A 13,286-nucleotide genomic window follows, 5' to 3' on the forward strand; every position below is an offset into this window, starting at 1 on the left:
GCAACGATTATAGTACTGGCTAATGGGTGTCGAGCTGGCGGTTAGAGGTTCGATCCCCGCACAATGGTTGTTTGTACTTCTGTTTTGTGAGTGTTTCCGGACCCTTGATACAGGAGTCAATCTTAGTGGGGGACCGTTTAATAAAAGGGGTTTTTTATTTATTAATAATTAATGATTTACAAGACTAAGCATGAAGTGTAATAAATAGTTCTTATTGACACTACCTGATATGGTTTATTATTATGAAATAGGGACATTACTTATCCATCAATAACGAATCAATTACGTGTGACGTATGTATAATAATTATCAATTAGGTCTGGGTAATTAAAAAATTATCGGTAGATATAATAAATGCACATTATACTTTTTTCGTATGTAGTTCTATAACGATATCCTTAGGCTATTAGTATTTTAAATAACCACAAAATAATAACATGATAAGATAAGCTCAAGTAGCCGTGTTCGGGTCTGATGATAACACTGTCGATGCATGGATAAAGCCGTCAATACGACGTCATGTTCGCTCAAAGACGTCTGGATTGATGTTGTGGTTCTTTCAAAAGATCTATTATTTTGTAATAATCCCAAAGTGAAGTGCATTTAAAGTACAGTGTTGAAAAATCTCTGTGGAAAATTTTAAACAATGTTAAAAGAAAGGATACTAAATGGAGGTTGACGAGAGAGTTTACATGGCGAGTTGGCGATGGCCACTTCTCCTATCGGTTATGGTGTTAAACGTATGTATTATTTAATAGTTATTATGATTGAACCAAGAAATTGGGTACGTATTTTTGGTCCGTAAAAGAACTAGTACCACGTAGAACTAGATACCCACGTACAATTGGATTAAAATTTTAATTCTAATAAATTTAATTTATAATGTATTTATTTATCTATATGCCGAAGTGACATATTAAAAATAAATAAAATTAAAAGTGATAATGAAATATAGATATGAACTCCCCCATCTTTGTTAGCCACAGATGCTATTTATTTTAATGAACATAACTACCTTTTCTATGCAGATGTGTCATATTTTTAATATCGTATATCATAAAGTAATATCATCTTCATTCTTCGTCATATGTACATTGTATGATAAAAACAAATACAGTATGACAGGATAAGATTGTTTAAATATTGTCTGATCGCGCGACTAATTCGAAATTATAAAGCAATGTTGTATTTAAACAATTTTATGATTATTACATTCTTATGATAATTAGAACAAAAAAAAATATATATATATTTTTCATTTGTAAAACAAACACAACTGCACAGTAAATGTTGCAAATATGTATCGATGTGTTTTAACGATTTCGAAATAAGGTCCTCGTAAAATGTGGTAGGTTAGGTAACCTACCTATACGTATGATAAATAAGTACCTATCTAACTTGTTTTGTTTTGTTTCATTTTCATTCAGAGAAAATATGTTATTTGCTACAAACATACAAGTTTTCAAAAGAGACAAGATTCTTACGTTGTACCTATGATTCAAATACAACATTTGGTTGAATGCGTCTCGAAATTAGTTAGGTACTTTATTTTTGTTTTGGTTAAATAGATTGGTACATAAATCCTATATTACGTTATGCTACACTTTGATATATGCGGCTTGAATGTTTGTTTTAATAACATTACCGATGTCACGTAGAAAATAACAAAATATTTGTATTTATTGAACAATCATCATGTTTTAGATCTCAAAGTGTATTTTCTTCGCTTGCATCTTATCATAACGACCGTGGTGTCATAATGTTAGGGTTAGCTATCGTGACACACGTCGTAAACAAAGCTGATACGCAGGTGACAGACAGCAACACATGTAGGAAATAATATTAATGTTAACTTAGTAACGTAGTGGCACCAATCGTCGACACTTTAAGGAGATAGTGGACTTCTTTATAAAATTAAAGGTCATTTAGTCATCTTTAAACCAAAAGTAACGATTGAGTATGGTAAGGTATATTCTTGATATAAGAATAGGATGTAATATTTTTATTAACTATATTCGGATTAGAAAAAAATCCTAAAAATGGAAAAAGTGTATAAATCTCCAATCATCGACACCGAATCTCCAGTAATCGACACCCCAGTAATCGACAGTTACCAATTACCGACTCCCAGTTATCGACTATTACCTATAATGTGTATCTGCCAAATCGCGGCCTCCTTAGTGGGTCGTTAAAATAAAATTAACAGTTTAATAAGTATTCATTTATTGTCCATAGTATAATGTCCATATTTTTAACCGACTTCAAAAAAAGGAGGAGGTTACTCAATTCGACCGTATATTTATTTATTTTTTATGTATGTTCGGGCATAACTCCGTCGTTTATGAACCGATTTTGATAATTCTTTTTTTTTTTTGTTGGAAAGGAGATATCCCTAGTTTGGTGCCATGATAAGGAAAGCAGGATCTGATGATGGGATCCCAGAAAAATCGAGGGAAACTCTCGAAAATCCGCATAATTTTTACTGGGTGTACCGATTTTAATGATTTTTAATTTAATCGAAAGCCGATGTTTATTATGTGGTCACATTTAAATTTCATCGAGATCTGATTACAACTTTTTGAGTAATCTTTGATAATGCGTATTTACTTGACTAATTTTTCGTCTACCTACGTTGTATTACTCGTCGATATAATTGAAGTCGGCTTTTCTTCGTTTGCCTGCAAACACAATTATTCTTTCTGAAGTGTATTAATCATAAAAATACACAGATTACACACTTACAGACTTATGTAAATTATAATAAAAAGGGTCAATATAATTAACAAACAATTATCAAAAATTTTCATCATCATCATTTCAGCCTATTGCAGTCTACTGCTGGGCATATGCCTCCACAAGTTCGCGCCAAAAATGGTATGCGACTGCAATCTTTTCGCCATTTTTTTTACAGCTTCTAAGGTTTTTTCTAACTGGTTGGGAGTATAATTTTTTCTCGGAACCATCTGTAAGAACCAATCATCGACACATTATTTCCCAATAATCGACACTTGTCGATTACCGGTCTCTCGACTTTGTTTAGTTTACTTCAAATATCTACCAAATACGCAAAGTAAGAAGAACTATATTCGCTTGTAAAATGAAAAATGTTTTCAAAAAATTATTATCGACCTGTGTCGATTATTGGTAAAAGTCAGTTTATGAAAACCAGTGATCGACACCAACATTAAACTAATATCAAAATAGCCTTAAACTTTCGTTAGAACAAAAATCGATCGTATAGTTCTTATAATAACCCGTGAAAAACATAAAATTCAAATATGTTAGACTACATTAGTATAATTAATAAAAAAATGTACTCACTTCCTTAAGGATTTCACTAAGAAATGTTGTAATTTTCACCGGTACTCCAGGCGCAATCAGTTGTCATACCGTCATTTTCAAAAAAAAAGACGGATATCGCTCAAAAGTCACTGGGAGCCAATCAAAAGTGTGCTATCTATGGTACAGTTTTGCTATATTAAGAAATCGTTTTCCTACTCTTATTTTATTGAATCAAAATATAAAGTGTCGGTTATTGGGTCTTGTCGGTCATTGATGCCACTACGGTACTTACTATTCATTCAGTTAAAATATAAAACTATTCTAATCTTTAAAAAATATTACGGGAAAACTCGTTTATTTATTTATTCTTAATGAACACCGAAATACAGACAAATAATTATGAAGAAAGACAATACAAGATGTACAAAGGCGATATTATCGCTAAAGAGCGATTTCTTCCAAATTACCCTTGGGCATAGGACACGATACAGTAGCAGCGGTTTGAAGAATCGTTGTTATAATTAGGCATAGAAATTAGTAGATAATAATTGGATGTATTTATTGGTTATCACGAAATTACAGAATTACGTCACCAGTGGATATAAGAGCAACAATAATAATTTTATCTCAAGAATCACGTGCTTTGAACGTTGGAAAAAATATCTAGATACGATTTATATTATCAAAGTATCGAAAAAGATATATATATATATATACATATATCACACATAATTTTAAAATCAATTATTTTTGTAGCATAATATATAAAGTTTTGTTTAATTGTACTTGTAAAAGTATCTAGAAATGTTTTTTTTTACTACGGGACCGAGATTCATCGAATTTTATATCGATTCGAATTTGTTTCTAGCGCAGCACTTTTCTTAAAATAGTTATCATTAGAAAAACCTTTCTAACAATTGATGTACTTATTGCAATTTTTTTTCTTAATAACATACGAGATTATTTTGTGGATTTTGTCATTTTTCACTCATCTATATTTATATAGATGTTTTATGTATATCCATACGTGAATCATCTATCATAAACATGTGTTTTTTTTCAGTTACAAATTTCAACTATGATTCACTTGATTTTTCAGTACATTTTTCTTTCTAGATCTGCTTGCCAAGTTTGGTCTTATCTTACGGCATATTATGGATTCATTTATCGACTTTCGAAGTCCCCCTGTGGCTCGGACTCGCAGCACCATCAATCTTTATTCTCATCTATGGTTTAACGCGTGAGATATTTTTTTACTATTTTACTGTAGAATTGTATATAATAGTACCTATACATCTTTATAAATATAAATTACGCGTAACGTTGTTTGTTCGCGATGGACTTCTAAATTACTTAACCGATTTTAATCATATTTGCACGCCGTGTGCAGTTTGATCCAACTTGAAAGGTATAGTCTATATTTTATTTGGATAAATGTAATTATTATATTTAAGAAAAAATATAAGGCAATGCGAAGTTCGCCAAGTCAGCTAGTTGTACATATAGCGATCGTTACTCATAGTAGGGAATATATCCGCCAACCTGCATTGAAACAGCGTGGTGGATTAAGCTCTGACCCTTCTCCTACATTGGGAAAGGGACTTATGCCCAACTGTGGGATATTGCAGGTTGAAGCGTAGCGTATATGGTTTTTGAGTCAGTCTTTCTAATAAACGAGCGAACGAGAGAAGTCATAAATTCCCTTAATAGGACCAGCCTTACCCACGTTATTAAAACATAAAATATATGTCAAGTATTAATAAGATGTTCTTGTCTTTTTCAGAATGCTGGTTCAGAGAGGCAGCTGACACATGGGGTGGGAAAATAGGCTACAGACTTATGGCTTCGATTGGACTTATGATTATAGTTTTTAGTCTGTTTATTTGTGCATTTATACCTAGTCATATACAACCCTTTGTGTATGGTATATTCGGTGGTAAGAAAATATTCTAATAATAAATTTAATGTTAATTTTTGCAAATAAATGTAATTGGTAATCGGTAATTTAATTCTTTTTTAGGATTAGGATCTTCGCTAATATCAGCTCAAGTCGATGTAGTTCTATTTGAAACGTATGACTCACGTCTTGGACTCGTACGAGGCTTGTGCTTTGCGGGTCAGGCAGTGGGACAATCTATTTTCCCTCATATTTTACATGTAATTATTGAATATTATGAATATTCGAATTGTTACATAATATTGGCGGGCATAATGCTACAAACATTGCCTGCGATAATGCTACTAAAAGTACACGAAGATAGGAAATCTAGTTATTTCTCAAGATATAAAGAATTATCACAAACTTTTACAGTTTATAGCAATGACTCTATGGATAATTACTATGGCACGGAATTAAAACTCCATAACTTAAGTAAAAAATGCTGGAAGAGCCCAGCAGATGATAATTTACATAGATTTGAGGAATTTGATGATGACGACGATTGTATAAATTATACCACCACACCTCCACCTAGTCCTGAAGAAAAAAGAAGGAATATATTTGGAGTTGAAATTTTACCAGAAATTCCAGAGGAAAGTGAAGAAAGCGATGCAGATGTAGAAATTCAAACAGGCAGTAATAATAAACGCCTCAGTCTCGTTATAAAAAGATTGAGTATAATAGGTGACAATTTTGATGGATGTATTATAAATCAATTTAGAAAGGATTCGCACCGTAATAGCGACAGCAATGATAAAGATCCTCAAATAGAAGTTGTTTATGAGACAATAGCGCCTATAACGGATATACACACGGAAAAACTTTTAAATACTTTCAGTTTTCGATGTCAGGCTGCATATACTAATATGAAGAGAAAGTTATGGATACCTTCATATAGAATATATAGAATGAAGCGGAGATTTTCGTACCTGATGTACAATATTAATGACACATTTTTTAAACCCTTAACGCGGTCCCTCACGTGTGGAAAATTTTACCCAGTTTTATTATTAATTTTTATTAAATTAACTTTAACAGGGGTGGGTATAGTCTTGATGCCTATGATAGGGTTGCAAGTATGGCCAAAAATAGCAATGATTGAAAATAATTTCTTAATGTCGCTATATGGTTTTACATGGATATGTTTTTTGGTGTTCACGCCATGGCTGGCACAAACTCCAAAAAGGAATTTTAAATACATTGTCCTCTGTGGTCTTATCGTAACCACTTGTGCATGTTTCGGTAAGCGTATTTTTAGTCTTAATTGTTATAATGTTTCTTTTGTTTAACCTAATAGCGTACTTTGATAACTTTAAGTGAAAAATAACTAAAGATATCAGATTAAGAATGAATTCTAGTTTTTCTGTATACTAAAAACGTATCCTTTTTATATTACTAGATCGGCAAACAAGCGTACGGCTCACCTGATGGTAAGCGATTACCGTGGCTTATAGACGTCTGTAACACTAAAATCATCGCAAGCACGTTGCCGACTCCATTTCCCCCAGGAGCTCTAGTCACCTTGCTTACCACCAGGAACACAACACTGCTTGAAAAGAAACGCACATAGCGTTTCAAGGCAATCGGAGCTCGTATCTTGGTCAAAATAATACAATAATAATTTTTTTCTCAGTGTTAGCAGAAGCCAGCAGTTACGACTCATTCTCTATAGGCTGCGTGATAGCTGGATTCGGGTATGGAGTTATCACATCATGCTGGGAAACAACGGCACAAGATTTCGTCGGTGCACGAAATTGGCCTAAAATCCATAGCACTTTGGAAACAGTATCAGCTGTCCTTCAAGCTTTGTTTGTTGTCGGTCTCATTTTCGTATTGCAGAAGGAAGACCGCTCTGGTCTCCAGTTCTCTATGTTCATATTAGGTATAATCATTGCCATGTGCACATTTGTTTGGTTTGTTATAACAAGTGTATATTTTTACAAGAGTAAAGTGAAATCATTTAGTTTTAGAAGAAAATGGTGGTTTTGATGACGTTGTGTACCTATATAATTTTTACTTAAACTGTAAAATGAATCTATCTAATAAATGTTTGCGTTAGTAGTCGAGTAATGTAGTAGCGTTCATTTGAGTTTTAACTAGAACATTTGTATTTATTGACGAACTTTGTGATATTATTATACTTAAGTTATATTTTGATCGTGGATAAATATTAATTACTGTATATGACATAAGTTTAAGTCTATAAATATAGAAAACATTTCACATAAAAAAAAATCATTAATAACTTTAACTTACAGACGGGCTATAAATACGGGTGCCTCTCTCATATAAAACTGTAATGAATATTACAATGCGAAATAATATACAATGCCTACTTAAATTTTGTTGACATGAAAGATTTTGTTTTATTTATAAAATATATAATAACCCCTTTTGAAGTATTTACTCAAGTTGAAGAATGAGCCGAAAGCTAATCAAAATTGAATACAGGACCCATTCTAGTCGACATAGGATTAAATAAGTATATAAACATAATACATAAATATTCCGCGACGATGGTACCGAAAAAAATATTTGGGGGAACCGTATATTAAAAGCCCTCAAGTAGACGTAAACAGTTTTGTTAGAACAACAAAAGTATGTCATATGTACTCGTATTTAAAAATCTAGACTGCTTCTACTAAAAGGTCACAGGAAAATAAAATTGATCTCCTAGTGGTATAAAAATCTAATCTGGAGTCTCGGCTTAACGTGCTTTCCGAGGCACGGTTACCTGATAGCGATCGTTACTCATAGTAGGGAATATATCCGCCAACCCGCATTGGAGCAGCGTGGTGGATTAAGCTCTGATCCTACTCCTACATGGGAAAAGAGGCCTATGCCCAGTAGTGGGATATTACAGGCTGAAACGTAAGCGTAACAACCATTTTACAATTTGTCAATCTAAAAATTACAACTAGTTTGATTTAATTACTTTGAATTAAAATTTTAGAGACCTTTTTTGTCAAAATTTAAAGTTTAAAAACCATTAATCGAAATAAGATTAAAATATTTTTCTGACGTATCGCACTGAAACCTAGACTATAAATACGTATGCAATAAAAAAAATAATGACTTACTGAGCAAATATTTAAGTTTAGGTACTAATATAAAAAGTAACAGATATATTAAATACCAACTGCTTTAGATTTATTTAAAATGTAACAAATTAGCACAATTAGAATATTCCATATTTTCTTCAAAGGTTTTGAATGAAATATTTATTTTCTTGTGAAGTTATAACGAGAATCTAACAATATTTATGTATTGTGATTGGAACACCCATTTTTGGGCAAAGGCCTCCTCCATCCTTCTCCATGCAGTACGATCTCGCGCCAATCTCGTCCAGGTGGACCGCGCCATTCTCGTCCAGGTGGTCCCCGCCGCCTCGGTGAGGTCGTCGCGCTATGAGGTTTAGGGTAGGTATTAAGTATTCGTCGCGAAGAGGGCGATACGCGGTTACTAGACGCTGTCCTGGACGGCGGCATGCGTGCTGGCCGGTGATCCCCCTGGGAACTGAAGGTGAGATCCTCACCGAAACTTATCACTTGGTGGTGGCGAGGAGATCCCGGGGGGAGACCGACGTCGGAGGAGGTCGCACGCATGAGGAGGCTGGCGAATGACACCCTGTTGTGGCGGTGGACGTAGAACCTGGCCCCACCGGTTCCTGGGCAGTGGACGGTGTATGCGGTCAAGCCGGTCCTTCGAAAGTGGATGAGGCGGCGGTTCGGGCCACTGACCTTCCGATTGGTGCGGGTGCTTTCCGGACATGGGTGCTTCGGTAAGTATCTGCACCCAATTTATTTATTTATTTATTAATACTTTATTGCACAATACATTAAAGAATTGTACAAAAGGCGGGCTTAATGCTAAAAGCATTCTCTACTAGCCAACTTAAGGACGTACAAAAGCAGAGGTTTGTAGGTGTGCAAAAGCGGGTATTAGTAAAATTCAGATAAAGAAGAAAAAAAAGGGAGGAAATATAAAGTAAAGTTAGTGGCTTAGTATATACATGAGCAAATAAATTCATATATTTTTATCGGGGCCCCGAGGTTTCCGTTTTCCGTCCGGGCCTACCGCTGGGGCGAGGTGGTGAATGCTAGCGCGACCCCATCTCGCCCCACCCAGGTGAAAGACTGTTCATACGTGGTAGTTTTTAGTCAGAAAAGTCTGACATTACTTATCCAGTGTCCCCGCGCTGGAGGGGTATCCATGAGGATTTTCCTCACGTAAAAAAGGTAGTGAGTATTCGGAATAAACTATCGTAAGGAGAAGCATTATTTATTTTAAGCAATTATATACTATTAAGCATGTATTTCAGACACTTTTGATTCATTTAATTATTTACTTCTACTTTTTTTATGTGTAACTGTGTAGCTGTGCCCGCGACTTCGTCCGCGTGGAATTTAACAAAATAATTGTGTAAAATAGTTATAAAGTAGTTATAAAGTAAAATAAAAAATCTAAAATAAAAGTAGCTTAAGTTACTTCTTATTACATCAGCATCAGCCTGTGAAAGTACCGTCAAAATCGGTCCAGCCGTTTCAGAGATTAGCCGGAATAAACAAACAGACAGACACACAAAAATTATAAAAAATCACATGACACTCCAATTTTATTTATTTGTATAGATTTTTGAGCAAGCAATGCCCTAAGCACGTTATAAAATCGTTGTATATTGCAAATTACATAAGGCGCACTAAAAGTTTCCGGAACTGGCCAGTTACATAAACAATATTTAAAAAGTAATTACAACGCCTGTAGAATGCAGTTTGTTTTATCTGTCAATTGTTTTAACATTGTGGCGCCATTTTAAAAATTGCGTGTTTACATTAAAATGGATTTAACTCGGAAAAAATTTCGTAGTATGATTTTCTACGATTTCAAGTGTAATTTGACAGTTCATCAGAGCCTCGCTAGGCTTCAATCTGCTTTTGGCGATGAAGCACCATGCCAGACGACTATTTATAGCTGGTTTGCGGAAACCAAGCGCGGTCGTGTCAATCTCAGTGACGAATCTCGCGATGGTTGGCCGTCCACCGCTGTGACCAACAATAACATTGATGCTGTGCGCCTTATGATCGGAACAGACAGGCATGTGACCTACCACGAGATTCGGGCATCCTTAGAAATAGGCATAAGTCAAATACAATCAATCCTACATAAACATTTGGGTCTGAAAAAGATATACTCGTGGTGGATACCACACAATTTGACCGAGGCTCAAAAAACGGACCGCGTCATTTGGTGCAATGTCATGCTTACCAGATTCATGAAGAGGCGTCAAATTTGGTGTGGACAATAGTAACAGGTGACGAAACATGGATTTATTGCTACGGTCCCAAAACAAAGCAGCAATCGAGCGTATAGGTCTTTCAAGGCGAGCCGAAACCAACCAAAGCGGCTCGCGTGAAAAGTGCATCTAAGTGGATGATTGCTTCTTTTTTTAATAAAACTGGACGTGGCTAACGTTTGTTTTAGAGAATTGTCGTACGGTGAATAGTGATTGGTACACGACCATTTGTTTGCCGGAAGTTATTGACGAACTGCGTAAAAATAACTGTAAACGCTGTATCATCTTGCACCAGGACAATGCTAGCTCCCACACGGCCAGACGGATAAACGAATTTTTGAAGGTGAAAAACGTAGAACTTATGAGCCATCCTGCATACAGTCCCGACCTGGCACCTTGTGATTTTTTGCTGTTCCCAAAAATTAAGAACTAATTACGCGGTCACCGATTTTCATCACCAGAAGAGGCCGTCGAAGAGTATGAAAAACACGTTTATGAGGTAACTACGGAGGAGTGGCACAAATGTTTTCAAAGTTGGTTTAATCGTATGAAAAAGTGCATTAATGCAAAGGGACAATATTTTGAGAAACAATAAATTTATTTTTGACCTTTAATACTCGTAGTATTTTTTTCTTATTAATTCCGGAAACTTTTAGTGTGCCCCACGTACTTTGTGAATTACGATTCTTTTAATCTATTATATATATTATTATTGTCTATTTAAAGCTAACGACTTAAGTTTATTTTAGGAATTTGTAAAACTTAAAATCCTAAAAATTGGCACTTAATATAATTTGAGTCTTAGTCTAAGTTATCTAATTGTAATAGGTATAAAAAAATTGTATTAGTTGAGTTATAAGCAAATAAAACCGCAATAATATTCAATTCTTAACACCAAGAGAAGTTGTTTGTTTATTTAATGTAGTTACGATATAACTTAATATTTATTCATGTCATTCATTCAGTGAGTTATTGAGGTAAAACCCATATTGCCGTAAATATTTGTTCGTTTCGAGATATATCTATCTACCTTAATTTTGCAATCTTGATAACGCGTAGGATCTTTCAAGACGAAACAACTAAATATAGGAATTGGATAAGAGTAATTTGTACTTTTACGATTGCTATTGTGGCCCACTCGACTGTTTTTGTTTAGGTATTTTGATTTAGTGACATCTATATAAAAATAATAAATTTTGTTTTTAGATTACGTATTACTCATGACAATTTTACAAGCTTTTTATATATATGTACCTATTTATACAAAACCACTCTGGTTTAGTGGTGCGTGTAATCGTTTAAAATACCGACGGTTTGCGGGTTCGATTCCTGCTCGGGATGGATATTTGTATTTGTACAAATATTTTTTTCCAATTTGGATGTCTGTCCTTCTGGGTCTCCTCACCGTGCCTCGGAGAGCACGCTAAGCCGTCGATCCCGGTTGTTATCATAAATACTTGATAGCGATCGTTACTCATAGTAGGGAAAATATCTGTCTACTCATAGTGGAGCAGCGTGGTGGACTAAGCTCCAATACTTCTCCAACATGGAGAAAGAGGCCTATACCCAGCAGTGAGATGTTATAGGCTAAATCGTGGTAATAACAGAATCTAATTCTGTTAAAAAATAATACTTTTTCGTAGAAGTAGATAATAGTTTTGTTACAGGAAGTAACGCATCAACAGTATTTACATAATGTCGTTGTATATTTCCACGCATGTTTATGTAGTGAAGTGTCATATGCTAACAGATCTCGCAACTATAGAAATTATCTGTAATCAAAAGCCTGCTTTTATTCTCTTGAAAACAACGCGACAAACGACAAGTGTTTATATGTACTTAATAATATTCTAATTAAAACTAAAAATGTTGCTATGGCTTTTCGTAAAAAAATGGATGACATTTTTTTCGCCCTTCTTTTGGTAATATATTTTATTTTTATTATATGAATATTACTTTATTAAATACACGAAATATCTTTGTTAAAACACGTTTCTTTACAGACAGTTGCGATTCTGATATTCCCGTTTGTAACATCGGAAAATATTGATTGCAAAGGAAAAGCATTTCATTGTGTCAATTCAACACATTTTAAGATATGTGTTGATTTCGGCGGAGGTGTATCGAAAACAGTAGATGACTTTCAAATACCATGTCCAACGAATACGGTGTGCAGGGATATTAATAAATTCGAATGTGAACAACTAGTTACGACCACGCTTGCTCCTTTACAGCAGAGTGATGAAACGACCGAAGACGTAGAACTAAGTTTCATACCTTCCGTTAAAGAAGTTAATGTTATGCCATTTCTTCCTGAATATAAAACAGCAGGAAAACTTGAATCAAGTAGCGATAGCTTAAGGAATACCGAATCGAGTTTTTCGGGTACTTTGCAAGATACAACGAATTTCATTTCATCGACAACGTTGGATGAAGGTTCGAATCAAACGACTTTGACCAGTGAAAATACCATTCGGTATAATAAACAAAGTGAGTTAAATTTAAGTGATATTGTTACTGTTCCTTACACGTCAGAATCAGGGTTGAATTTAGTGACAAATAGTGACGAATTTTCGACAACTGTTGCGAAGATAAAAAAGGTAAATGATACTTTACAAAATTTTTTAGTACATAATAGCTCAACTAATAATAGGGACAATTTGTCTTTAAAGAAATCTATTAAAACAATCGAAGGTTCCTTATTACGTAATCCGGTTAGAGAACAAAATGTAAATATCGAAAATAAAAATCCATATTATACGACCAATCTGC

General features: G+C 34.3%; 1 protein-coding gene across 1 annotated transcript; it reads left to right on the forward strand.

The window, feature by feature from the left end:
* The first annotated feature begins 668 nt into the window (after positions 1-668).
* On the forward strand, positions 669-7,578 carry LOC123670527. The gene is made up of 5 exons (XM_045604016.1): positions 669-740; positions 4,399-4,522; positions 5,066-5,218; positions 5,303-6,463; positions 6,855-7,578. Exons 1-5 carry the CDS (start codon positions 669-671, stop codon positions 7,208-7,210), a joined length of 1,866 nt encoding a protein of 621 aa, XP_045459972.1. The 3' UTR covers positions 7,211-7,578.
* Positions 7,579-13,286: the final 5,708 nt, after the last annotated feature.

The sequence above is a fragment of the Melitaea cinxia genome, chromosome 4 (genome assembly GCF_905220565.1).
Source record: "Melitaea cinxia chromosome 4, ilMelCinx1.1, whole genome shotgun sequence".
NCBI classification, from domain to species: Eukaryota; Metazoa; Arthropoda; class Insecta; order Lepidoptera; family Nymphalidae; genus Melitaea; species Melitaea cinxia.

Excerpts from the sequence above, each read along its gene's own strand:
- LOC123670527 (XM_045604016.1), top strand. The coding sequence starts at position 669 with ATGGAGGTTGACGAGAGAGTTTACATGGCGAGTTGGCGATGGCCACTT. Across the intron at positions 741-4,398 it reads TATCGGTTATGGTGTTAAAC|ATCTGCTTGCCAAGTTTGGT; the intron begins GTATGTATTATT and ends TTTTCTTTCTAG. Across the intron at positions 5,219-5,302 it reads TGTGTATGGTATATTCGGTG|GATTAGGATCTTCGCTAATA; the intron begins GTAAGAAAATAT and ends ATTCTTTTTTAG.